This window comes from Epinephelus moara, chromosome 22 (genome assembly GCF_006386435.1).
Source record: "Epinephelus moara isolate mb chromosome 22, YSFRI_EMoa_1.0, whole genome shotgun sequence".
NCBI lineage: Eukaryota > Metazoa > Chordata > Actinopteri > Perciformes > Serranidae > Epinephelus > Epinephelus moara.
Window position 1 is genome coordinate 19048191 of NC_065527.1, and position 26515 is coordinate 19074705.

At 40.8% G+C, this 26515-nt stretch overlaps 2 protein-coding genes across 13 annotated transcripts; both read right to left on the reverse strand.

Moving 5' to 3' along the window:
- Nucleotides 1-715: 715 nt before the first annotated feature.
- psmg2 (proteasome (prosome, macropain) assembly chaperone 2) lies at nt 716-4684 on the reverse strand. The gene is made up of 7 exons (XM_050034355.1): nt 4474-4684; nt 3697-3868; nt 3547-3605; nt 3263-3381; nt 3005-3184; nt 1249-1369; nt 716-1072 (listed from the first exon to the last, which is right to left on the reverse strand). The coding sequence occupies exons 1-7, from the start codon at nt 4528-4530 to the stop codon at nt 992-994; spliced, it is 789 nt and encodes a 262-aa protein (XP_049890312.1). The 5' UTR covers nt 4531-4684; the 3' UTR covers nt 716-991.
- Nucleotides 4685-6789: 2105 nt separating this feature from the next.
- Nucleotides 6790-25895, reverse strand: zgc:136493 (uncharacterized protein LOC692276 homolog). 12 transcript variants are annotated; one of them, XM_050034686.1, is made up of 9 exons: nt 25839-25895; nt 25594-25723; nt 23110-23165; nt 22665-22786; nt 19712-20090; nt 19240-19411; nt 18221-18399; nt 18012-18108; nt 17161-17525 (listed from the first exon to the last, which is right to left on the reverse strand). In XM_050034686.1, exons 4-9 carry the CDS (start codon nt 22779-22781, stop codon nt 17369-17371), a joined length of 1101 nt encoding a protein of 366 aa, XP_049890643.1. In that variant the 5' UTR covers nt 22782-22786; nt 23110-23165; nt 25594-25723; nt 25839-25895; the 3' UTR covers nt 17161-17368. The 12 variants fall into 12 exon arrangements, with proteins under 12 accessions (XP_049890647.1, XP_049890645.1, XP_049890646.1 ...); XM_050034685.1 differs by having other exon boundaries at nt 25800-25883; XM_050034684.1 differs by having other exon boundaries at nt 25594-25874.
- Nucleotides 25896-26515: the final 620 nt, after the last annotated feature.

Sequence of the window (26515 nt, forward strand, 5' to 3'; positions counted from 1 at the left end):
TACCCCAGATGTACCCCTAATCCAAGGTGGTCCTTGGATCGGACTTGGCTCTGACCTGTTGAGGCATGACACAGGATCTCTGGGAGTGTCTGGCACCAGTGCATTGGCGGCAGATCCATTTAGTCCAGTGGGTTGTGAGGTGGGTTAATGGCACGTGCCACAGATGCTCATTCAGATTGGGATCTGGGGCATTTGGAGGCCAGGTTGACACTTTGAGGTCTTTGTCACATTCCTTGGGCCATTCCTGAGCCATGTTTGCAGTGTTTTTTAAGCAAATGTTTTTAGTGGCTTATAAACATTAGTAACATTTTGATTTTAACTTCAGTATTTCTCAAATGATGGATGTGTCTTTCTGAGAGCCAAACCTTCATTTCATGGTTCCCTCTTTTAAAAAAAACGCTGTCGGTACATTCCTTTCCCACAAACAGTCCTACACAGAAACCACCCAAAACAATGATGCAGACAGAAAGGAAAACCACAAACTTGGCAAACCAACAGTTCATGGTCACAGTGTGAATCAGAGCGCTGTCTTGTTAGCACTACGTAAGTTGTTGTAACGTGTTTGTAAAACAGGAATCAAATTACAGGGGGGGCGGGACTGCCAGGAATACAGTGTGGCACCTGGCCAACCAGTTTCAGTCAAGCAGGCGGGGGCAGGGTCCATTAAGAGTAACACTGTCAAAGTCTTTATCGGTTTGGATAAATTTACCCTGGATTCTTTTTATAATATTTTTATTAGGAAAAAAATCATTCAATTACAAGGAAATAATAATCCAAAAGTGCACGTTTGGGTCATTTCCTGTACATGATGTAATGATTGTACATCTAAAGATTATTATCAAAATAAAGGAGAGGTTCTTGTGGGGTCAGTTTACAACCAAGTTTTAGGTTCAGACCAGATAAACTCAGTATAATACATTTATAAGTCTTAGGTGTATTTTCCAGAAGCTAATTATCTGTTAAAAAAAAGCACAAACTAAATTCGTGTGTATCAGAACAGAGCTGGAGGGATGCCACTGCCAAAAAGAAGACTCCAGGACGTTGGGATCTTCCATTTGTTGGGCGTTTGGCTCTGAAATGTGAATGAGACAAAACCATAATTAGAAAGTTACAATCTCAAGCCACACATGGCAGTGCACAGTGATTTATACTGGACCAAACTAAGCATGCTGTCATACCATGACTGATGAGCATGTTTCAAGTTTATTTCCTACAGCACAGTAAAGTATTAGTGGCTCTGTGACTTACAGGATTGTCCAACAGATGAAGCCAGTCGTTGAGGTGGTTGACAAGTGTGAAGGCGTCTGGGATGTTGTCGCCTTCCGAACAGAAGAGCAGCAGCACAGCCAGCGGGAGATCCTCTGCACAACTGAACACACATCCAGCACACACGGTCAGATGTATAAAAAGCAGCTGTTACATTCAAAGGTTCTGTGTGTAGAATTTAGGGGCACCCATTGGTAGAAATAGATATAATGCAAGTATGTTTTCTTTAGTTTTTGTCGCCTTAGAATGAGCCGCTTATATCTGAATAGGGAGCGGGTCCTTGTCTACGATGATTACCATGTTTCACCATGTTTCTACAGTAGCCCAGGATGGACAAACCAAACACTGGCTCTAGATTGGGCAATTCATGTTTTCTCATTGGCCACCAGAGTAATCAGCCCCTCTGCGACAAACCAAAGAGCTTCAGAAAGACACTGGTTTTTAATGTGAAACTGTTTTATTCAGTGTTTTTACCGGTTTAAATCACCAGGTCTGTTTGTTTCCGAGAGGAAGAGACCTCTGTAGATAATTCGGCTCCTGCTAAAAACGCCAGAACGTCTGGATCTTAAGTTACTAGAGAAAAGAGGTGGGCACACACAAGCAGGTGCTAGGCTACTAGCCTGTCTGTGACAAGCCAATAACATCAGAGAAATACTGATTTGTGACGTGCAACTGCTTTATTCAGTGTTTTTACTGTTTTTAATCACCTGGTCTGTTTGTTTCAGAGAGGAGGAGACCTCTGCGGATAATTCAGCTCCCACTAATATCATCCTGAGCATTGAAAACTGAAGGAATCCTAACTTTACGATACAAAACACGTCTGCCAATGAGTAGCGTACCATGAGGATGCCTGAGCACACACGTGGGTATGAGCTCAGCTTGAGCAGAATCATGCATGCGTATGCCCAGGCACACTACTTAGCCTTGCCCGGGACGTTTTATACCGATGTGTTTTAAATCTTAAATGCATATGTGGGAAGTACTGGGCATACAGCTGGATAAATGAGACTCCACTCGTTGAACGAGAGTTTGTATACGGATGTTTTGATATAGTTTTGCTGCCGTTAAACATGATGGATGTTTGCCATTTTTGGATTCTCCGCTCACTGTGGAGGCATGTGTGACGAACAACATTTTCTATACGAATCCATGGTAACACAAGGTGAGTAACTGATATACAAATGGTCATTTTGTGGATTGAGTATTCCTTTCAGTAAACATCTAGTAGTAGACACGCACAGTTTTTCAGTAGCACAACATAAGTGAGTGAATGAGTGTGAGGCTTGAGAAGCGTTCTCTCTATGGATTCCGCACGTTAGTTTTTCAGTGCAGTTTGTTAGAATTGTACAAAAGAGCAATGTATTCACCAAAGAACAAACTTTTTCATAGTCATGGTTCCAGTCATCACATGGCTACACATCACATGCTTCTTGTTAGACACACACACACACACACACAGCTGGTGCACAATTATGACTGCATTTAATGAGTAAATTACATCAGAATGCGACGTAAGCAGCTCATCATGCAGTCTGTTGCTGTAATTTGTTAATTATATGGAACGATGACTCATGTCTTGTAAGACAGAGGACAGCTACAACTTTTTACTTCTTAAACTTATGAAAGTGAGTCATTGATTGATGATTTGAGGTCTGTGTAAAGTTGCCGACAGGTTGCTGTGGGGCTCTCTCTCTCTCTCTCTCTCTCTCTCTCTCTCTCTCTCTCTCTCTCTGTGTACCTGTCTGTGTAGAGTCCTTTGGTTATGCCTCCTCCAGGTATGTAGAGGCGAGGCTCTGTGTTGGCGTCTGTTATTCCTGGGAAGGCCGACACACGCTCCATCTCCCTCCAGCCGAGCTCCTTCAACGCCTCCGCACTCACCTTCAGCAGGGACGGAGTGAGCAGGTACCTCAGAGGAGTGCTGACATGGACACATATTTGTCAGTAAAGATGTAGAGGAAAATAAATGTAGCGATAACTGGAAGCACAGGTTAATTACCCTTGCAGCTGTTGGTCATCCCTCTGGTAGGCGTGGCTGCTGGACAGAACGACCGTCCTGGAGAACCCGCTGGCTTTGATCCAAGATACGAGCAGCTGACGGAACCTTTTCGATTTATTCTGCAATTAAAACAAAGGTTAGAACTACAAATACAGTAAAGCCACTTCCATTGTAGGTCCATGGAAACAGCTGACAAAAAAATAGAAGGTAGGCTTAAAAAACCCCTCTTCTTAGGGTCATAAATAAATTAAGATTTAATGCTAACCAGTAGACTGTGATTTTACCTGAATAATTGGTGCCCTGATCTGAAGAACTGCCACCTTCAGTTCTGCTGCTGTGTAAACTGTTGATAAGGAAAAGTTGACAGATTAATATGCTGGTCTAATAAAGAACATACTTCACAAGAGAAATGTGCACATTCACTCAGATGGTACCTTCTGCAGAGGTGTGCAGCTCCTCAGCGTCTTCTTTGCAGGTGGCGTACGGGTTGTTTCCAGCCATGGGGATGAGACAGTCTGTGTGTATGTAGCCCACTCTGCTCATGTTGAGAGTGGACACCATGAGATCCACAGCAAGCTGGCCCACATTACCAACAGCCACTGCTGGCTGGGAGGAGAATAAACAACAATAAATCAGAATACAGTTTAATGCCAAGTAGGCTTTCACTTACAAGGAATTTGCCTTGGTGTACTGGTGCATAGACAAGAAACACAAATGTAGAACAGAAAAAATATAATAGATAGATTTTTTTTATATGTACCACTGTAAAAAGGTTAGCTAAAACTAAACTAAAAAACTAAAAGAAATTGTGAAAATGAAATAAAAATATAAACTACACTTTAGGGAAAAAAAGAAAACTAACTGAACTAAAATGAAACTATACAGGAAATGTTTTTAGTTTTAGTTTCTGTTAGGCTGGTCAAATTTGTCAACTCAACAGGCATGAAAAGTTATTTGTAACATAACAGTGCAGTACTGGTGCTTTTACTTTGAAAGAGGTGTCTGGACACTTCCTGTACCGCTGCTAATCTGTGATTCTCAGTCATATATCTCAATACAACTGGTTACAACTTGGCTGGTATTGATAAAACACTTGAGTAAAGAACGAAACTAAAAGGCTGAAGCACCGACTCGTTGGTAATTACAACATTAACACGTGTATTTTTGTCTCTGTGCAGGTGGAGGTAAAAACCTCCAGATGTGTCACTCACCATGACGAGGGTGAAATCTTTGAAGCAGGGCGGTGAGTTTTGTGAAGAGATAAACATGGCGCCGTTTAGCGAGCAGACACACGGAGCTTAAAATATTAAGAGGAAGAGATTTAAGTTAAATGTATTATCTAAATTTATATTCTCCCGGCAGCTTTAGCTTCTGTTTTCATGCCTGCTGCTGGGGACCTTCTGGGCTCTGACGTCACGTCGATTGTTGATGATTGAGCGGCTTTAGTACTTCCTGTAAAACGCCTGAATGAAATGTATCTGTGAAGGTTTAGTTTGGGGAATTATTTAGTAAATATCTGTACCATCTGTCAATATCTGTCTATATCGGCCTATTTCTATCCTGTAGGACGTATATTTGAAATAATATTTTAGGATTTTGTATTTTAATCAGGCATATTGACGGTCAAATCTCATTTCCGCAAAGATTTCTTGCGTAGTAAAGATCTGCAACTTAGAAATTCTCTTTATTGGTGAGAAAGATCTGTTTCTGTAGGCTATTATTTAAATGTCTATGTGTACATTTTTTTTGCTTGATATTCATAACTGGCTGTTAATGGATGATATACCTCCATTCAGTTACACTGATAAAATTTATTTTATGGACAACCTGGATGCAAACATTTCAGACACCGTTAATCTTGTTCAGTGATGTAAGGGCATTTTGACGGGCCCCAAGTGCACACTATCATGCATTTGTTGTCCTAACACAAATAGAGACTTGATATTGGACATCAACATACATATTACCCAGCAATTATCAATGCATATCTGACAAAAAATATCAAAATAAGTCAGTAATTAATCATTTAATTTAAGTTTTTATGGTAGATTTATAGATTTTTGAGCTTATATGGAAAAAAGCATAAGCTTTTGTTTTAGATAGATACTGACTATTTAAAAATAGTCCCATTTTCCCATTTTTTTATTAGTAATATTCTTTCTTTTATCATTTATCTTTGAACACAGGTATATTTCAAAGGTCGCAATCTGAATGTTCTGGCTACTCTTGCGTTAAAAAAAATGTAAAACTAGCAGAGTAGTCTTCTGAGGAGGAGGTCTATGACTCGCTAAATAATAAGCACTCACGGAGATCTTTCCAGGTTCAAAAAGGGTGGTCAATTTATTTACATAACCAAAAATAATCTCCGTGGTTGACTTCATACAATAAACAAAACAAAAGGTTAATTTAGCGGTAGATAAAATGTCTCACTCCTCACTCCTTCAACACAAAAAGCCGACAGCGGAGGACCCAGCTGCACTCTATCCTTAATCATAGGAGGAGGAGGGCCGTGAGCTGGCAGAAAACAATCAGAATAAATTATCATTTATCTGCAATATATAATCTACCACTTCCAATAATTAAATCAACAGTATTACCAGCATTATTTTGATTTGCAAAAAATTAATAAATATGAAAAAATATGAATTGGCTCCAACATCCCGGCCCCTAATTGTTGGCTCTAGCAAAACAATTATATAAATGAGATTTAATGAAGCCAAAAATAGAACAACTACACGATGATAATTAATTATGTTCTTAAAGTTCAATGCCCATTTAGTTACATGATGACCATTGTCCTGTCAAAGTCCATAATCATGTCATAATATCTGAAGCAGTCCGTCGTGGAGGCTGGAAAGGGCCCACTCTCTCTAGGGACCCCTCTCTCTCCCAGGTGCCCCAGTGCAGTTGCACTGCCTGCACTGTCTATATTTACGCCCCTGGTCTTGTCGTTATTTGGAGTAAATACCACAATCATGCTTGTAAGTGGAAAGGATGTACTCCCTCTTTCATTGTGTTTATAAATAACTTTGCCAACTTCTTTAAGTTGCTAAAATATATGGACAAATTAAATAGTACTGTATCTTGGTCCTTGCTCTTTTAAAGTATCTTGCCTTGCTCTCTTGTGCTTCTTTTTTTGTTTACCTAATTGTTTCTCCTTTTTATTCTTGTTGCCTTTTTTGTTTGAAAAGAAATATATTCTTTCCCTATTTTCTGAACCTCTTCGACATCAAATTGCTTGACAATATAATTTCCTCTTACTGGGTTGGGGAAACATGGCTTTAATATAAAGTTTCTAATAACTGTGTTGGTACATTTATTTTCCTTTGATGCAAAGCTGTCTAAACCCAGGACTGACCGTTGAATACAGAATGTCCTCTTTAACCACTGATCACAGAGAGATTAGTAAGGCTTTCACAGGTCTATTGTAATTCCTAACACTGGAGTTGAACACTTTATGCTGTATGTTATGTCCCCTTTTGAAGACGGACAAAAACACAACAATCAAATAATTGAAGGAGTCAGAGTAGAAGTGTAAAAGTGAAAATTTATTTACAAACTCAACACTCATTCTACAAGACAGAGTTGCACAATGAAATGCATTTGATGCATTAGTTATCCTGATGTAACAATAATTATCATGTTTATCAAACAGCCTAACAGGTTAACTTTATGTACGTCATCTTAGAGCAGGAAAACACTCCTAACTGAAGTCATTTTGGTTTGACTTCATTGGGAACAGACTGGCCGTTCACTGCAGCCACAGCGTTTTCTACCATCCTCTGCACCATCTTTGTTGTTGTAGTGTAAGTGTTGGTGCCAAAGTGGGGTGTGATCACCACGTTAGGAAGGCCAAGGAGAGGATGATCCCTGCACAAGATGAAGAAGAGGAGATGTTAGGAGCCAGCAAGGAGTTGGTTGAGTGTTGATGAATGTTCAATTCTGCTTCCTTTTACTATTGTTAGCTCGCTGTCAGCTAAAGCTGGAAACATGGTTGATGAGAGCAAAGATACGGGTCAGCAAACCAAAACAAGGAGTTAAAGGATGCTAAAAATTGCAGCAGAGATGCAGAGTGACAATTCTTGGTTCAGTTAGAACTACAAGTGACTTCTTTCACATCACACAAACCCATTTGATCGATAAAACATACTGACAAGTGCAGCTTAAAGAAAAGTCAACATCATAATATTTGTAGTTGAAATACAAAAAACAGCCTTGATCCTAAAAGGAAAACAATTTCATCTCATCTTTCTTAGCTATATTAATATATTAAAGGAACAGTTCACCACAAAATTAGAAATGCACATTTTACCTCTTACCTGTAGTGCTATTTATGAATCTAAACTAAGCACAAAAAGTAAGGAAATTTGTGTTTGGTAGGTTAGTTCTTTGTTGTAACAATGCTTCTTGGAAATAAATCTTATACCGTTGGAAAGACTGTTTATTTCCCTTTTAAATGGTGCCACATTTGTAAGGAACATGCATTTGTGGGATGAGCAGCAGAGCTGCTTATGTGGGTTGCACCCATGAAAAATTTGTCAAATCTTCTCTACCAATGCCAAACAGCTTTTTTTGCTGTTGCTACTGACTCTTGTTTTGAGCCTCTGGTACCCCCAGGTGCTGAGCATGGGCCCTGCTACAGTGGTCAGTTGGTGTCTGCTCCAAGAATCAGCATTCACGTTTGACAGATCTGGATAGGGCCTGTGCGATAGGGCAACTTCAAGCTGGTATTCCGCAAAACCAAGTTGCAGCATTATTTGGAGTGAGCACTAGTACCATCTGCAAACTGAAGGCCAAGTTCTATATAACGGGGGATGTCAGAGACAGGCCGCGAGGTGGGCGTCCCAAGAAGACGGCACCCCAAGAAGACCATTTCCTCATCCTGTCAGCATTTAGGAACAGTAGGCAGTCTTCTACAGATTTGCAGTCAAGGTTCGCAGGACAATATGGCCGATGGCTCTCTGCCCAGACAATCCAGAACAGACTGCACGCAGCCAATCTCCGGTCTCATAGGGCTGCCAGGAGGCCTGCCATGACTGCCCTTCATCGTCAGACCTGTTTGCGCTGGTGTCGGCAACACATACATGGAACCTGAACATGTGGAGGAAAGTTATGTTCAGCGATGAGTCCAGATTCTGCATACAGCAGCTGGATTGTAGGGTCAAAGTGTGGAGAAGACTCGCAGAACGCTTTGCTGATTGCTGCACCGACAGAGTAACATCTTTTGGTGGAGGCAGTGTGATGGTGTGGGGTGGCATCTCCCTCACTGGAAAAACGAGGCTTGTCATCATTGGAGGCAATCTCAATGCAGAGAGATATCAAGATGAAATTCTGCAACCAGTGGCAATCCCATATCTCCACAGTCTGGGACTGAACTCTATCCTCCAAGATGACAATGCTCGCCCCCACAGAGCGGGGTTTATCAGAGACTACATCCAGAATTTGGGAGTGGAGAGGATGGAATGGCCTGCCAGCAGTCCTGACCTCAACCCCATTGAACACTTGTGGGATCAGCTTGGGCTTGTTGTTCGTGCCAGAGTGACCAACACAACCACGTTGGCTGACTTGTAACAAATGCTTGTTGAAGAATGGGATGCCATCCCACAGCATTGTGTGACCAGCATGAAGAGGAGGTACCAGGCTGTTGTGGCTGTGTATGGTTCGTCCACACGCTACTGAGGCTCCTGTTCGTTAAATGAATAAATTGTTAAATTGCCAATATGTCTTGTTTCTTCAGACTTCAATCATCCAATCCACCAAACAACACCAAACAAGAGTCAACAGCAAAAAGAAAAAGCTGTTTGGCGTTGGCAGAGAAGACTTGGCAAATTTTTCATGGGCACAACCCACATACTCAGCTCTGCTGCTAAAGGTACAGTTTAATAAGTTGTGATTGTAGTTTAAGAGTGTAGTGAGACCTTGGTAAAGGTTCAGGGTAAGTCACGTCTAATGCCGCCGCATGGATTGTTCCCGACTGCAGAGCTTTGACTAAAGCATCCTGGTCCACAACCAGACCTGAGGCATGAAAGGTAAAACATTAGACATCAGTTTTTCATAATGACCTCACAGAAACCTTAATAATTCTTTAACCAAGATTAGTAAAGACAAGGAGACACATTAACCTCACCTCTGCTGATGTTGACCAGTGTTGCTGTGGGTTTCATGAGGGCCAGCTCTCTGTGGCTAATCAGTCCTGTGGTTTCAGGGGTGAGGTTGACAGCCAGAATGACAAAGTCCGACTCTTTCAGCAGTTCGTCCATGTTCTCACAGTAACTGGCACCCACCGCCTGCTCATCTTCAACGCTCCTGGACAGCAGAGAGAAAACATGAAGCTCACCATTAACACTCTCTCATGATTCATTGCTCTGAAATATCTGGTTATAGTAGTGAGTACACAATTTGGCAATTATTTTTTGGTCCATTATAGGATTTCCAAAATCTTTTTTCCCCTTCTTTTATGTTTTGGCTGTACAACCAGTTGTTTCAAGATTTGCTATAAATTTGCAGTGTTGTGGTCAAGACCACCTGAACCGAGACCAAGTCATGACTAGTGTGTCAAGGCCGAGACAAGACCAAGATACACACACAAAAAGGCAAGGTCTACTGCAGAGCCATGTACACAGCTCTGGTCTACTGGCAGTGGGGGAGGGGTCTATTTTGTAAAATACTTTGCTTAATCCTTCAAAATGGTGAATCTCATATTTGTCATGGCCCAAGAGCCAGGTTATGACAAATCAGCTTAACCGTCTTTATTCAAAACTCCTTTTTTGCACATGTAATTTAGTGATATCCCCGCAGTTTCGATCTTGACTGGTCTTGAAATAAAATCCTGACTCCTTAAAAAGTAGACTTGAAACTGAGACTGAACTTGCCACAATTTTTCTAAATTAACCAAATTAACTATCAAACCTTTACCTCCTGTTCCTGTTGTGATACAGGATCTTCATGTCAAATCCGTTGCCTCTTTTAGCAATTTTGCAGCCAATATGTCCCATTCCAATAATCCCCATCGTCGACCCTGTGACTTCCTCTCCAATCAGCCTTCGTGTCATGTGGGTGCTGTTGGGGGCAACAGCTATTTGGTGACCTACAGAAAAACAAACATCCCCTCAGAAAAGCTAAAGATTTATTTATTTATCTTTGATCTTCAAATTTTTATACTGCCTCTTGTTTTGCCTTCAGCAACAAAGAATTTATGAGCACATTATGTTTTCATTTTTGTCAGACTTGCTCTCAAATCCAAGTGGAAGCTGTAAGTCTTGGTTTTGTAATTGAAAGGATTCAGTTAACTTTCGACCTCGGGAGTTTTGGAAACACTGTGGCATATAAGAATTCATGATCATGGTCTTGACTCACCTTCAACAATCTTGCGTGCCGATGCCAGAAGCAGACCCATTGCCATATCTGCAGTGGCATCGCTCACCACACCAGGCGTGTTGGTCACCTTCACTCCCAGACTGCTGATGTACGGCACATCCAGGTGGTCGATGCCCACTCCTCCGTTGGCGACCACCTTTAGCGAGGGGAGCAAACTGAGCAGCTGTGGCTGTACTATAGTGGAGACAGCCCACACAAGCATGGCCTGGATTTTAGGGCCGTGCAGCTGAGGGTTTTGAAGGAAGTCTTTGAGGTAGATGATTTGAAAGTGCTGTTTTATTATGTCAGTGAACACTTCAAGGTAATCTTGTTCTCCCACCTCTGTGATCAGAGCCCATGGCTTTTTGTCCTCCATTACCTGGAAGGACGAAACAAAAGTTAAAAGGACAACTTAAACCCTCGCTGTCAGCCACCACACCCACCACGTCACGCTCTTCCCGCATCAGGGTGGCAGACAGTTAACCTTAAGGGTCTCCTTCCTGGGTGATGTAAAGAAATTAGTGCCCCTGGTTTGATTGTGTGTGATGAGGACAGACTTCTGTTTAGGTATAGAAGATCTCATCGTTTGAAAGAAATTAAGTTATTTGTTCTCATGGTCTCTAATCTTCTCTGTTCTCCTCTGAACCGTGTTTCAAGTCAGACAGGAGGAGGGCAAAGGTGAAGTATATGGTGTCTGAAACTGCCCTGGGCCCCCAGACCCTCAGGGGCCCAAAGGTTTCAATTGATTGTTAATAAGGGAGATCGGGGTTGGTTGGCACACAGCTATTTTCTGGTCCTTTGAAAGTCACAGAAACAAGAGCTAACCTGACTGTTATGCACAACGGCACATGCACTGTACAGAATCAGGACTTTGGATTTACTACCATTTGTGATTTGAGTTTACTCGTTCCTCTTCAAGAGTTGTTCAAAAAGAATGACTCGTTCATGAGTCTAACATCACTATCCACAAAGTTTGCAACAAAGATATTTTGCTAAAAATTTTAAATGTAAAGCCAAATCTAAGATAACCCTGATGACATTACCATGATATCATTAACTGGTCATGATTGGTGGAGTGTCCACTGATTTGAATTAAGTACTTGAAATACCTGCACCCAACCCTGTCTTCTTACACCAACCAAAGTTTGTCTCCTGCATGTCACCCAAAAATACTCTACCTATAATTCCCGATAAGGACATCTGCTAAATGTCTAATCTGTGAATTGAAAATTGGACAATACCTTTTTGTGTTGCAGTTGACATACAGATCTCTGCAGCCAGGATGCTTGTGCTAGACCCCCCAGTCTCTTCACACAGCGGACGTAGCTGACACTCTGCATTCTAGCTGGCAAGTTAAAGACATTGTCAGTGTAGAGTTGTATGTCACACAGAAGAGGTTCAACATAAAACAGATGAAAAGCAATGTGTGAAGCAAAGTATATGTGTCATGTAGCTATATAAAAATGTGCATGCATTGAAAGTCCACAGGTCAAATTGCTATAAATTCTTAACTTGTGTGTCAACTGCACAATCACAAAAAAGCATATGGGTGTTTAGATAGAAAATGCATCAAATTAATCAAGAATATTATATGCATGTTATGAAAATTTTCAAATGGCATCAATGTCACTTCACATTAGCTGAGTTCTCACCTTCAGCTGGAGCTGGAGTTTTCGTCTAGCTCTCAGTTATGAGGAGTCGAACCTGAGGGTTAAGAGGGAGGGGGTGAAAGAAAACAGTAAGCTGTTCTTTAACAATATCCAACCTCCTATGTGCTTTAGATGAACATTAAACCAGGATTCCCACACATTTTCATGGACAAAATTTTACCTTTCAAAGACCTTTGATTTTTTTTTTCTTGCCCCACTTGCCAGGTGTTTTTCACACAGATCAGATTCAAACTCTATTCAAACATAATTTTAGCTAGTGGGGAGAAAATGAAGAAACATACTTGATGGTAAACAAACGTCACAGGAATATTAGAGCTATGTTACATTGGCAGCTACAGAAAATACTTGCTGGTATGTTATATTATCTGGAAGGTAATGCATTGAAGATTACTGCAACAACTTAATTACACAGAAGAAAATGCCGTGACTTTTCCAAAACTTTCAATGATTTGTATTAATTCCATAACTTTCCAGGCCTGGAAATTGTGAAATTCCATGAGTTTTCCAGGTATTCCATGAACGTGGGAACCCGAAACTTGAGAACAGGCTTGGGTGGTATCATGGTATTAGGACGATCTCCTCGGCTGTATAAATCAGACTAACATGTTTAGTAACGATATAGTGAACGGCCTCCATGTAACAGAGCTCCAAGTAATCAAACACGTTGTAAGTAAGTAAGTAAATTTATTTATATAGCACTTCTCACAGAGAGGACTCACAAAGTGCTTCACAAGATAAAATACAAAAAATACAATAACAGAAACAATGCAAAATACACAAAAACAAATAAAAAGCAAAGTGCAGCAAAATACAGAGATGATACAATGGACAATTAATGGAATGCAAGCCTAAACAGATGTGTTTTTAACTGCTTTTTAAAAATGTCCACGGAAGAGGCCGCTCTCAGCTCATGAGGTAGTGCATTCCACCATTTCGGTGCAACAGCCTTAAAGGCTCTATCACCTTTCGTCTTTAATCTTGTGTGAGGGACAGTAAGTAGGTGGCCTTCAGCGGACCGCAGTGACCTGACAGGACAGTGAAAGGACACCAGATCCGTCAAGTATGCAGGTGCTTGACCATGGAGGGCTCTGTAAGTGATGGTTAGAATCTTGTGCTGGATCCTGAAATTAACAGGGAGCCAGTGCAGGGATGCCAGGACTGGAGTGATGTGAGTGAACTTATGAGATCTGGACAGAAGCCTGGCGGCAGCGTTCTGGACTAGTTGGAGGCGGTCTAATGAAGTTTTATTGAGACAGGTGAAAAGAGAATTACAGTAATCCAGACGTGAGGAAATAAAAGCATGGATGATCATTTCTAGCTCGGAATAAGTTAACATGGATCTGAGTTTGGAAATGTTTTTGAGGTGGAAAAAGCAGGAGCGAGTGACAGTTTTGATGTGGTCATCGAAGAGCATGGCCTGATCAAATGTGACCCCAAGGTTTCTCAACTTGGGGCGCACATTTGCACTGAGGGACCCTAAGCAGCTGGCCACTTTAGATGCTGAGGCATCAGGTGCAATAATTAAAATCTCAGTTTTAGCTGCGTTCAACTGAAGGGAGTTAGAAGACATCCAGTCCTTAATTACATTCATACAATCGTACAGTGAGTCAATTCCATCGGTCCTATCAGGGTTAAAAGAAAAATATAACTGGAGGTCATCTGCATACATATGGTATGAGATACCTTCAAAATTGCTGATGACATCTCTGAGAGGGAGCATGTATAGCGTAAAGAGGATAGGCCCAAGCACTGAACCTTGGGGCACCCCGCAAGAAAGGGGGGCAAACTCTGATTTATGAGGGCCAACAGCCACAGAAAAGGATCGATCAGACAGATAGGATTTAAACCAATGAAGAGCGGTCCCTGAGATTCCTACCCTGTCCCTCAGCCTGTCTAAAAGGATGTGGTGATCAACAGTGTCAAAGGCTGCACTGAGATCAAGCAGAACCAGGATAGTGGATTTACCGGCATCGGAGGCCATCATGATGTCATTGGAGACCCTGAGAAGAGCAGTTTCTGTGGAATGTAACTGACGATAACCGGACTGAAATTTATCTAAGATATTGTAACTGTTCAACGCTGTCACTAACTGGTTTGCAACTGCTTTTTCTAGAATCTTAGATACAAAGGGCAGCTTGGAAATGGGCCGGTAGTTACTAAGAACATCGGGGTCCAGATTGGGCTTTTTGAGAAGCGGCTGAACAACCGCTTGCTTGAAATGGGACGGGACACGACCAGAAACCAGTGAGCTATTGATTATGGAGAGCAGAGATGGACCAATAGTGCTGAAAACATTTTTCAGCAAAGTTGTGGGCAGGATATCCAGCGGACTAGAAGAGATCTTCATAGTGCACACAAGATCTGCTAAGTCTTGTAAGGAGACAGGTGAGAAATTGTCAATAATTGACTGTTGTTTGGGAGGATCAGGAAGGGAGGAGGAGGAGGGTGTTATACTGGCCTTGACACTGGCAACCTTATTCACAAAATACATTAAAAAATTGCTACAGTCCTCATCAGAGGACACAGGTAGAGCAGGCGGTTGCGCACCAGTAATGCTACTTATAGTGTCAAAAATGACCCTGGGATTTCTCTTGTTGGAGATGATGAGATTTTTAAAATAAGAGGCTCTGGCTACCCTAACAACAGAATTGAATTCAGCTAACAGTTCTTTAAAATAAAGACGATGTACATGAAGCTTGCTTGATTTCCACAAGCGCTCAGCTCTCCGACATTTACGAAGAAGGCAGCGGATGTCGTCGTTCAGCCAGGGAGTGGGATTAGCTGCGGGGATAGTTCGAGGCTTTATCTTATCAAGAATAGCAGAGCAGTGTGAGTTAAAAGTTAAAACTTGGGAGTCAACGTCAACATTAAAACTATTAACAGGCTGCGCCACACTGTTAAAAGCGAATGAGAATTTCTCAGCAGAGAGGTTATTTAACATACGGGTGAGTTGTACATTTGCCATAAAACGTATACTTAAAGCCAAATCACAATCAAACTCAGAGTACAGCCACACATTTTGACAAATAAATGCAGGTCTGATTGCTGCCTGTCTGCTAATCGCTTGAGCTAGCAGCAGTTAACTGCTCAGATCAGGCATCACAGAAAGACATGTTGAAACTTTTGTCAATATCTGCACATTGTTAGCTCTGTTAGATTCTCCACAATTTAACTGTTAAATTCATCTTACTGAGACTGGCAGTTTAACCTACTGTACACCACATAGCAGCATTTCAAAACAATAGCATTGGTTAGCTGGTTAGCCGAGACCTACAGCTATAACTCTGTGTAAAACACAGAGGAAAAGGGAGAAAGCATAAAAGGTCCTCCTCAAAAGCCAATTCACAATCAAACTCTGAGTACAGCTACACATTTTGACAAATAAATGCGCTCTTACTTCCTCCCAAGGTCTGACTGTTGCCTGTCAGCTAATCGCTCATGCTAACGGCAGTAGCTGCTTAACTAGCGAGCTAGCGGCAGTAGCTGCTTAGCTCGGGCATCAGTAATGTGTCAACTTTTGTCAATATGAACCTGCTGCACATTGTTAGCTCTGTTAGATTATCCACAGTTTAACTGTTAAATTCATCTTACTGAGACCAGCAGTTTAAGTTACTGTACACCGCATAGCAAAAGCAGTTTAAAACAGTAGCTTTGGTTAGCCAGTTAGCTGAGGCCTTGAGCTAAGCACTGGGTGTAGAGCCTAACGTTAGCGCACAGCCATCTACTCCACACTTACACACTCGGTAGCTTTCGGGGTCAGCCCTATGTTCCCACAGCCCTATGTTCCCACATTTCTAAGATTTTTCTTAAAATTAGGCCCTATGTTCCCACATCTCTAGGACATTTTCAAAATTAGGTCGTGTTCCTACATTTCCCTTCAATTTAAGCCCTATCCTCCCACAAGATTTTTTGGAAGCACTTTATAATAAATGAATGACTGAGTAAATTTATTTCCATCAGCAGCAGCAGAAATCATCACAATCACAATCATTACAAGAAAAAATAAAATAGGCTGATCAAAAAGGGTTTCGGCTATGTATATATACATACATACGCAAAAAGGAAATGTGGGAACATAGAGCTGTGGGAACATAGGGCTGTGGGAACATAGGCACGCTCCCCAGCTTTCTAGTTTGTTTTTACACATCTTGGTCCTTGCTCTTGACCACTGCTGCCAATTTCTTCCATCCTTGAACTTGTGTACTTGTATTCCCCGACTTGTTCTGTACCTTCTCCCGTGATACATAAAGGGACAAAGAAAAGAAAGACCTATTTGATCATACACGTTATAATCACCATATCAGAAAAATGTTGACCTCAGATCAGTTACTTTCCAAAGTGAACTCTTTTATGGAAACTAAATTTTCTGGAAATCTTTGCAGAGAAAGTTTGGTCAGACCACAATTAATTCCTCATCGCAAAGATAAGAAGTTCAACTAAAGGTTTAGAAGCTTCTCTGTTAATTTCTCTTTATCTTTCAATAGATTAACACCAATATCAGAAGACATGGTCAGGCTCACAACCTACTAACAATGTTCTAAAGCTTATATGTCTTGCTGGCAAATATCACATCCATGATGCTCAAGCGTTTCAGATTACACCAAAGATCTGTTTTGTGTTGAGTTACTCTTTGACTGTGTTTCTAACATAACAACAAACAAGACAGCTATTATGAGCTCTCAAAAAACTGATAAAATTACATCTGATAAAAACAAATAAGGTGTATTATATCTGGGTTTTCATCTCCCTCGTACAATTTAATGTGTAACACTGGAGTTGAACACTTAATGCTGTAAGCTATGATCACTGTTGAAGATGGGAGACAGAAGACGACAAAAACACAACAATCAAATAATTGAAGGAGTCAGAGTAGAAGTGTAAAAGTGAAAATTTATTTACAAACTCAACACTCATTCTACAAGACAGAGTTGCACAATGAAATGCATTTGGTGCATTAGTTATCCTGATGTAACAATAATTATCATGTTTATCAAACAACCTAACAGGTTAACTTTATGTACATCATCTTAGAGCAGGAAAACACTCCTAACTGCAGACAGATGAAGCACCATCAGTGAAGTCATTTTGGTTTGACTTCATTAGGAACAGACTGGCCGTTCACTGCAGCCATGGCGTTTTCTACCATCCTCTGCACCATCTTTCTTGTTGTAGTGTAGGTGTTGGTGCCATAGTGGGGTGTGATCACCACGTTAGGAAGGCCAAGGAGAGGATGATCCCTGCACAAGATGAAGAAGAGGAGATGTTAGGAGCCAGCAAAGAGTTGGTTGATTGTAACTATTATATAGGCTATTGCTGAATATAGCTGATATCTCCAACATTCACCAACTCACACTAAAACAATCTAGACTGATAAACAATACTACAGATAAGAGGAAAAATATGTATTTTGGATTTTTGGGGTGGACTGTCCCTTTAACACAATAACTGCACTGTCCTTTTACACTGTATGTAAGGTGCTGAGGTCCCTGATTACCTCATGTATCAGTACATACTGTGCTCTTCTGATCTGTTGATGTGACAAGGCTCATTTTTCAGTAAAAGTGAGATGATGTAACTTTGACTGGGAACTGACTAAGTAATGTCAAGCAGTGTGTTTTATTGCTCATGGGTACAAAGTTAAATTTAAGGAGGAGGAATATTTTTAGAGGTGACATAGTCTCAGTTTAAAAAGTTGTGATTGTGGTTTAAGAGTGTAGTGAGACCTCGGTAAAGGTTCAGGGTAAGTCACGTCTAATGCCGCCGCACGGATTGTTCCCGACTGCAGAGCTTTGACTAAAGCATCCTGGTCCACAACCAGACCTGAGGCATGAAAGGTAAAAAATCAGACATCAGTGTTTCATTATGACCTCACAGAAACCTTAATAATTCTTTAACCAAGATTAGTAAAGACAAGGAGACACATTAACCTCACCTCTGCTGATGTTGACCAGTGTTGCTGTGGGTTTCATGAGGGCCAGCTCTCTGTGGCTAATCAGTCCTGTGGTTTCAGGGGTGAGGTTGACAGCCAGCACGACAAAGTCCGACTCTTTCAGCAGGTCGTCCATGTTCTCACAGTAACTGGCACCCACCGCCTGCTCATCTTCAACGCTCCTGGACAGCAGAGAGAAAACATGAAGCTCACCATTAACACTCTCTCATGATTCATTGCTCTGAAATATCTGGTTATAGTAGTGAGTACATGACCAGTGTGTCAAGACCGAGACAAGACCAAGATTTTAAGGGGTTAAGACCGAGCCAAGACCCAAGACCCGCCTACCCCTGTTCCACCAAGATTAGCATGTGTATGCAGGTTTTTTTAAACATGGGAAAATTCATTAAAATTATGGGATAATCTCCTTTCCCATTACCAGTAGACCAGAGCCGAGTTCATAGCTCTGCAGTAGATCAGTATACCTTTCTGTTTTGCTTTTTTTTTCTCTGATGCGTCACATTCAATGTCACAGACGAGCCAGCAAACAGGTTAGTTAACAGCAGAAAGCAGTGTGGAGGCCAGTGAAAATGTTATGGTGGTTACTACTTTTTTATACCTATTACTTGTTCAGTCTCTCTTTCAAACTCGGTACCAACAAAATTTACAACAAGGTGGAACACCAGGTGGAAGTGCAAATTTTTGTCCCTCTTCCAACAGAATGTAATGATGTGCCACCACTAAATACTGTACATCTCCGTGCAAGCAGCACTCAGACATGTTTCCAAATTAGTTGGCATCGAGTTTAACGTGAGACTGAATAAGTAACCGTCACCGCTTTTCCTCTTGAGGGTCGCGGGGGGGCCGGAGCCTATCCCTGAAAGGAAATTCTGACTCCTCAAAAAGTGGTCTTGAAACCGAGACTGAACTCAACCACTACAACACTGTGAATTAGTCTGAAAATGTAATGACTAAGAACTCGGGATTTTCTAAATTAACCAAATTAACTATCAAACCTTTACCTCCTGTTCCTGTTGTGATACAGGATCTTCATGTCAAATCCGTTGCCTCTTTTTGCAATTTTGCAGCCAATATCTCCCATTCCAATGATCCCCATCGTCGACCCTGTGACTTCATCTCCCATCAGGTCTAGTGACATGTGGGTGCTATTGGGGTTAACAGCTATTTGGTGACCTACAAGAAAAACAGATTTATTACAAATTTATTTATTCTTTAAGACCAGTACCACAATGTGGATTGTTCTTCAAAATGTTATACTGCCTCTTGTTTTGCCTTCAGCAACAAACAATTTATGAGCACATTATGTTTTAATTTTTGTCAGACTTGCTGTCAAATCCAGGTGGAAAAGATGCAGGTCTTGGTTTTGTAATTGAAAGGATTCAGTTAACCTTTGACCTCGAGAGTCTTGGAGACATGGTGTCATATAGATTGTAAAGCTCTTTGAGAAAATTCCTGATTATGGTCTTGACTCACCTTCAACGATCTTGCGTGCCGATGCCAGAAGCAGACCCATCGCCATATCTGCAGTGGCATCGCTCACCACACCAGGCGTGTTGGTCACCTTCACTCCCAGACTGCTGATGTACGGCACATCCAGGTGGTCGATGCCCACTCCTCCGTTGGCAACCACCTTTAGCGAGGGAAGCAAACTGAGCAGCGATGGCTCGGCTGCAGGGCAGGCAGCCCACACAAGCATGGCCTGGATTTTAGGGCCGTGCAGCTGAGGGTTTTGAAGGAAGTCTTTGAGGCAGATGATTTGAAAGCGCTGTTTTATTATGTCAACGAACTCTTCAAGGTAACCTTGTTCTCCCACCTCTGAGATCAGAGCCCATGGCTTGTTGTCCTCCATTACCTGGAAGGACGAAACAAAAGTTAAAAGGACTAACCTTGGTCTCCCCTACTGTATAAACTAAATCACATTATAAACTCAAAAAATACTCCTTATAGCGAAAGTTTGACATGTTAGGAAATATGCTTACTCACTTTCTGGAGGAGAGTTAAATGAGAGAAATTTATACCACTTGTGTCCATCAGCCAATTAGCTTAGCTTAGCTTAGCTTAGCATAAAGACCAGAAAAAGGGGGAATCAGCTATCCTGGCTCGGTCTAAAAGAAAGAAATCTCACTAAAAATCACATTGTTTGTTGTATCCATAGAAAAACTGAACTGTAAAAATACATTTCACTGTTATATGGGAGGTTTTGTGTCACACTATTTCTTGGCAGGCAACCTGCAGAGATTTCAGGCAGTGACTGCTCCCTGTGAACAGAAAAAGGGTAGCTGTTTCCCTGTTTCCAGTCTTTATGCTAAGCTAAGCTAACCAGCTGCTGGCTGGTGCTGCATATTTACTACACAGACATGAGATTGATATGACAAGGGGCATTACATATGACGTCACAGTATTGCATCCTTCGCAATTACTGATCACTTAAAACCAGGACCGGTTGCACAGGTTTGCCTCTAGTAACTCATTAATTACACACATGAATAGACTGTTATCAATAATAACCAGTGACACATTAGAAGGTCACATATTATGTATAACAAGAAAATGAGCAGGAAGTTTAAAACTTGCAAAACTTGGAAACACAATGTGCAGCACTCACAAGTGATCCTTGTTTTCTCTGCAGTTGAACCAGGAAGGAAGGGCTACTTGAGCTATGTGGAGGATTTCAAAATAAGAGCTTTGTTTTTCCTTAGCACATCAACTACTACTACTTCTACCATTACTAATACTCCTAGATTGATTGTTTCTACTATTATTACCACTATGATACAATAATAACACTAGTACTACTACTGAAAATAATAATAACAACAATAATGACATAGAGAGGATTTGTGTTCATAAATGACTTGCTCCTTAGCCCAGGGGATGTGTGCTCTGTGCCATGTGTTGACTGTGGTCATTTATGTTCGTTTTCTGTACTGACAGCTCTCTCTCACCTCCCCTCCTCTGCTGTGGCAATCAGAGTCCGTGTAAGTGTGTGTGTGTGTGTGAGATGAGCTGCAGGTGTGTGATTTACCAACTGACCATGTGACCGGGTTGCTGCAGGCTGATTGGCTGGCTGCTGAGTTTTAAACTTGGCCCCTCTCACTCTCCCATGCCCAACCTGTCAGCAGCCTGTGTGTAACATATTCTGTGATAGTGATCTTTTGTGTGTTACAATAGCATTCTGTGAACTAGAGCATCTTTGTGTAGAAGCTTTTAGCAGCTTTGGTTCTTGTATAAAGGTTAATTGCAACTTTGATTAAGGAACTGAGCTTAGTAGATTATACCATTTGTAAATATTGTAAATGGCCTTCCTAATCCAGTAGCAGCACTACAAGAGGAGGGAGAGGCCATTTTAGTTGATCATTCCTTTTTCTCCTGTTGTTCAGTCAGGAGTTAGGTTAGCTTCATTGTCTTTTGTTTCCCCATTTATTTTCTTGCAGGTAAGGTAGGGATCTTGGTTTAGTTTTGTTTGTTATTTTGGCATTGCTCTCCTCTGAACACAAAAATAAAACTGCTACTTTGAACTTTGACATTGAAGTTGGCTGACCTTCTAGGGAGTGGGAAGAGGGGGGGTACTGGGGGTACTAATCGTGTGTGGCCCAGGTTCTTCCAGGCCTGGGACATAACTAGGGGTGTAAATCACCAGCTTCATCACGATACGATATTATATCGATTTGTTTGGATGACGATACGATGTTTGCCGATATCACAAAGTCTGTCACGATACGATTTTGATTTGATTCGATTCAAGAGCCTGCGATCGATATGACGCGATATCATATGCCCATCTAACACAATCATTTACATCAACTCACAAAAACAACTAGAATATGATTTGACCATTTTATTTCTGAGCTCTGTTTGTTGTTTGAGCGGAGGCGCGCTTGCCCAGAAATGGTGACACAGACGTGCTATGTGAATTTCAAAATAAATGTGTATCTTTAAGATGACGATATGGATCGATGTTTTCATTTTGCATCGATATAATCGGATCGTTAATCAATGAATCGATGTATCGATGTGGATCGATGTATCGTTACACCCCTAGTCATAACACATGTCTTTAGGCCTAAATTCCAAAACCACATAAGTGCTGTTTGAGCCACCAATCCCGTGTATCTTTACTAACTTTTTGTGGCGTTTCCCATCAGCGCTTGAACCACTGAAACGTGTTTTTCACTGACCTATCCCTGCTTTGCCCAAGACTTCATTGAGGTTATTTTCTGAGACTTCTGAAAGCCACATTCAGAGCCACAGAGGACCTAATGCAACTGTTTTCACAGGCACTTAACCTTAAAGTTGTCTTTGGTTGCACTGATTTGATCCAGCTGAATTAAGTACTTGAAATACCTGCACCCAAGCCTGTCTTCTTACCCCGACCAAAGTCACATCTGCTAAATGTCTAATCTGTGAATTGCAAATTGGACAATACCTTTTTGTGTTGCAGTTGACGTACAGATCTGTGCAGGTTTGTGACTTTAAGAAGCCGGGATGCTTGTGCTGGACCCCACAGTCTCCTCACACACCGGACATAGCTGATGCTCTGCATTCCAGCTGGCAGGTTAATGATATTGTCAATTTAAAGTTTTATCAATAATCAATAATTACTGCTGATCTAATGTGCAAATAATCCTCAAGAGAGTCAACAAGAAACAGCAAAATGCAACGTGTGAAGCAAAGTATGTGTCATGTATGTAAAAATGAGCATGCAGTGAAAGTCCACAGGTCAAATTGTGATAGATTATTAACTTGTGTGTCAACTGCACAATCACAAAAAAGCATATGGGTGCTCAGAAAGAATTGAGAATTTTATATGCATGTTGCTGTAAATTCTTTCAAATAGCATCAATTTCACTTCATGTTAGTTGAGTTCTCACCTTCAGCTGGAGCTGGAGGAGTTTTCGTCTAACCTCTCAGCTATAAGGAGTCAAACCTGAGGTTAAGAGGGAGGGGGTGATGGAAGACATAGCTGTTCTTTAACAATATTCAACCTCCTATGTGCTTTAGATGAAGATTAAACCAGAGTTATCCATTTTCATGGACAAAATTTCAAAAGTTTTCCACGACATTTCAAGGACCTTTAATCATTTTTTTTCTTGCCCCACTTGCCATGAGTTACGTCACACATAGAGGAATATTAGAGCTATGTTACGTTGGCAGCTACAGAAAATAAATTAGCTGGTATGTTACATGTGCATTGTAGATTACTGCAACAATTTCATTACACACACCAAAATGCCACAACTTTTCCAAAACTTTCAATGATTTTTATTAACTCCATAATATTTCCAGGCCTGGAAATTGTGATTGTGAAATTCCATGACCTTTTCCAGGTTTTCCATGACCGTGGGAACCTGGAACTTGAGAACAGGCTTGGGCGGTATCATGGTATTATGGTATACCGGGAAACTGAGATATCTGGATGATATGATTTTGAATACCATCACAAATACGGAGGTTCATCTTTCTATTAATTGAAACGTGGAGCAACATCACTTTTTTGCTGCTTTCAGATGCCTTTCACAAGTATTTAAACTTTTTAACCCTGAGCAAATTTGTGTGATTTCTTTAAAAAACCAGGCAAAGGCGTTGAGTAACTTGGTAAGAAATGTCCTACAAATTAAAAAAAAAATAAAAAATTAGAAAATTATTATTTTTATAAAAAAATAGGTAAAAAGAAAGGCTATATTTCAAATAATAGCAATAATTATCATTTTTAAACTTTAAAATTTTGTTGCAGAATTATTAGAATTTTTAAGCATGTATTCCAGGTCAATTCCTTGTTTGTTTTTAACTTCTTTTTTTTTTTATTTTCTAACTAATTTTCTTGTTTTTAATTTTCACTTTTTATTAATTACTTGCTAATTCTTTGGGCGATTTCCTCTTCTGTTGCTCATTGCCCTCTTCCCATGTTTTAAAAAAAATAAAGCCAATTTGCTCAGGTTAACCTCAAACTAGAGAGGCTGTAATGAGGATTTTTTTTTTGTAGTACATATCACAAATCACCAGATGTCACTCCAGTGCAACAGACAGCTGAGCTGACCACAAGTGATGGAGATAACATGACAGCTCATTTTCACATCTAACTCGGTGAATTAAGGTTTTATTTATTGTTGGAACATTAAACTAATTAACTAAAAGACTAACAAGAGTAACAGTTTGGGAAGGCAATTAACCTCGTCTTAGTTTGGTAAAGGAGAGAAACATGAATTCAAACAGTGCACTGTTGTATTTTACTGTGTAATAAGGAAAGTAGGTGTAAGAATATTACCTTACGAATGATATCCCACGAATTAGCAGTTAGTTACGTGATTAACTTAAAGCAACAGAGGTTAGGGTTTGACATTGTATGGCAGAGGGCACGGCTTTGTCCCTCAAAGTCTGCATTTCTAACAAGATTAGAGATATTCATTTTAAAATTTTGCACAATTACAACCCTTCTAACACAATGGTGTCAAGGTTTACTTGGACTTGGATGAAAATGTACATTTTGCAATAATAAACCTGAAACACGAATACATTTGTTTTACAGCTGCTCACACTCTATTCAATTTTGGACTGATTTGAAAACACGTGTTCTAAAGAACAGTGATCACTCTGTTAAAATCAGTTTTAAAGATGTTATTGTTCATTTTGAAAGCAATGTTAATGCATTTAATTTTATGATAAACCTCATGATCCTGTATAGGTAAATTTCATATACACAAATCTAAATTTGCCAAATCATCCCCCTGTTTAAAAGGTTTCTGGATTGATTTTTTTGTAGTCTAATGCAGTTTCTGGAACATGTGGAACAAGAAAAGTGTATCTACTATACAATATTATAACCAGCTATTTGGTACTTTCTCTTCTAAATGATTTTAAAAGGCTGTTTTTATGTCTGTAGTTTTGTCTACTATTTACTTAGTATTAAATGTGCATGTGGGCCCCATGTGAGTAGTAAATGAGCTGAAAAATGGGCCCTGTATGGGATTGTCCAAGGGTTCCATAATGGCCCCATGCATATTGCCTACATGGGTGTTTTTAACCAAGTGGGTTGATGATAATATGCCCATTTTGGGCTCATACCCACTTAGTACCCAGATAGTTGTAGCATAACCCATGTGAGGCCCACTTGGCTTAATGTGGCCAGTTGGCATGTGGCCATTTTGGAACCCACTGACAATCCCATACAGGGCTCATTTACTAACCACACGGGGCCCACTTACAGATGTTGACTGGGATGTCTGTATGACAATATGTGATTTCTGCCATGTCTGACTGTAGCATTTAGCTTGTTTCAATAAAGTTGAGAAAAAAAGGTTTTGGCATGTGAAGTTACTGAGGTTAGGTTTAGGAAAAGAAACAGGGTGAGGACGTACCTTATGATGACGTCAAGCTCACACAGCTCCAGAGACGGTCTGTGTTTTGTGACCCGTCCACCATGAAAACTTCCCTCCTAACCGCACCTTTAGGGGCCGTTTCCTTCCCGTCAGCGCACGTGGTCGCAGCCTTCCAAAATACAGGGGTTATGCATGAATTACTGCCGCGATATTACGTGGAATATGTATGAGTTTTGGTGCATTACCCTCCACAGCAAAACTTATGAACGGTGCATGAGAACAACCTGAGAGAGGGAAGTCACTGGGTACATTGACCGGGCAGGCAGAGGGGCGGTGATTGCACAAGACTGAACACAGCAACCAATGGTCACAAATCTCCCCACCACCCATAAAGAGACAGTACACAGAAAAAAAAACGTACTTTTCAAATCAGTTCTCCTCCTATTGTATCTGCTTGTCAGTGTCATCCAGGTGTCCCCCCAGTTCACTGGAAAATTCTGATTTGATCTGAGGAAACAAATTTTCCTCTAAGGGCAAGTTAAGCTGTTGCAGCACATAATAATTGGAAGAGAATAATAACCTCTTGAGACCCAAACTTTTGTCTGGTATGCATTTTTAATTTCTCCTAGCCATTTGGGATCAGTAGGACCCAATAAGTATAAAAACCTAAACACTGTCAACAATAAGTCCCAATGTCTTCAAACAAGTACTTCACAATTTACTGTGTCTCAGCTTATTACTGTTGGTCTAATTTGTTGCCATATCAAACTACAAACATTAACAATCAAATTAACAAGTTTCTACCATAAAATGTGATCAGGTTTTGGACCTTGTCCACTTTTGTGTCAGGATGGGCTGCAGCCTGACTTGGCAGAGATGGCTGCCATCTTGTTTTTACATGGATTGGTGTATTGTGATCCTATTGCCACTAGATGGCACAAAAAAGTGCCCACGGACGAGG

Excerpts from the sequence above, each read along its gene's own strand:
- psmg2 (XM_050034355.1), bottom strand. The coding sequence starts at position 4,530 with ATGTTTATCTCTTCACAAAACTCACCGCCCTGCTTCAAAGATTTCACC. Across the intron at positions 3,606-3,696 it reads GCTGCACACCTCTGCAGAAG|TTTACACAGCAGCAGAACTG; the intron begins GTACCATCTGAG and ends CCTTATCAACAG. Across the intron at positions 3,382-3,546 it reads TCAGGGCACCAATTATTCAG|AATAAATCGAAAAGGTTCCG; the intron begins GTAAAATCACAG and ends TTTTAATTGCAG.
- zgc:136493 (XM_050034686.1), bottom strand. The coding sequence starts at position 22,781 with ATGCAGAGCATCAGCTATGTCCGGTGTGTGAGGAGACTGTGGGGTCCA. Across the intron at positions 18,400-19,239 it reads TATCACAACAGGAACAGGAG|GAGCGTTGAAGATGAGCAGG; the intron begins GTAAAGGTTTGA and ends TCTGCTGTCCAG. Across the intron at positions 18,109-18,220 it reads ACTGGTCAACATCAGCAGAG|GTCTGGTTGTGGACCAGGAT; the intron begins GTGAGGTTAATG and ends TTCATGCCTCAG.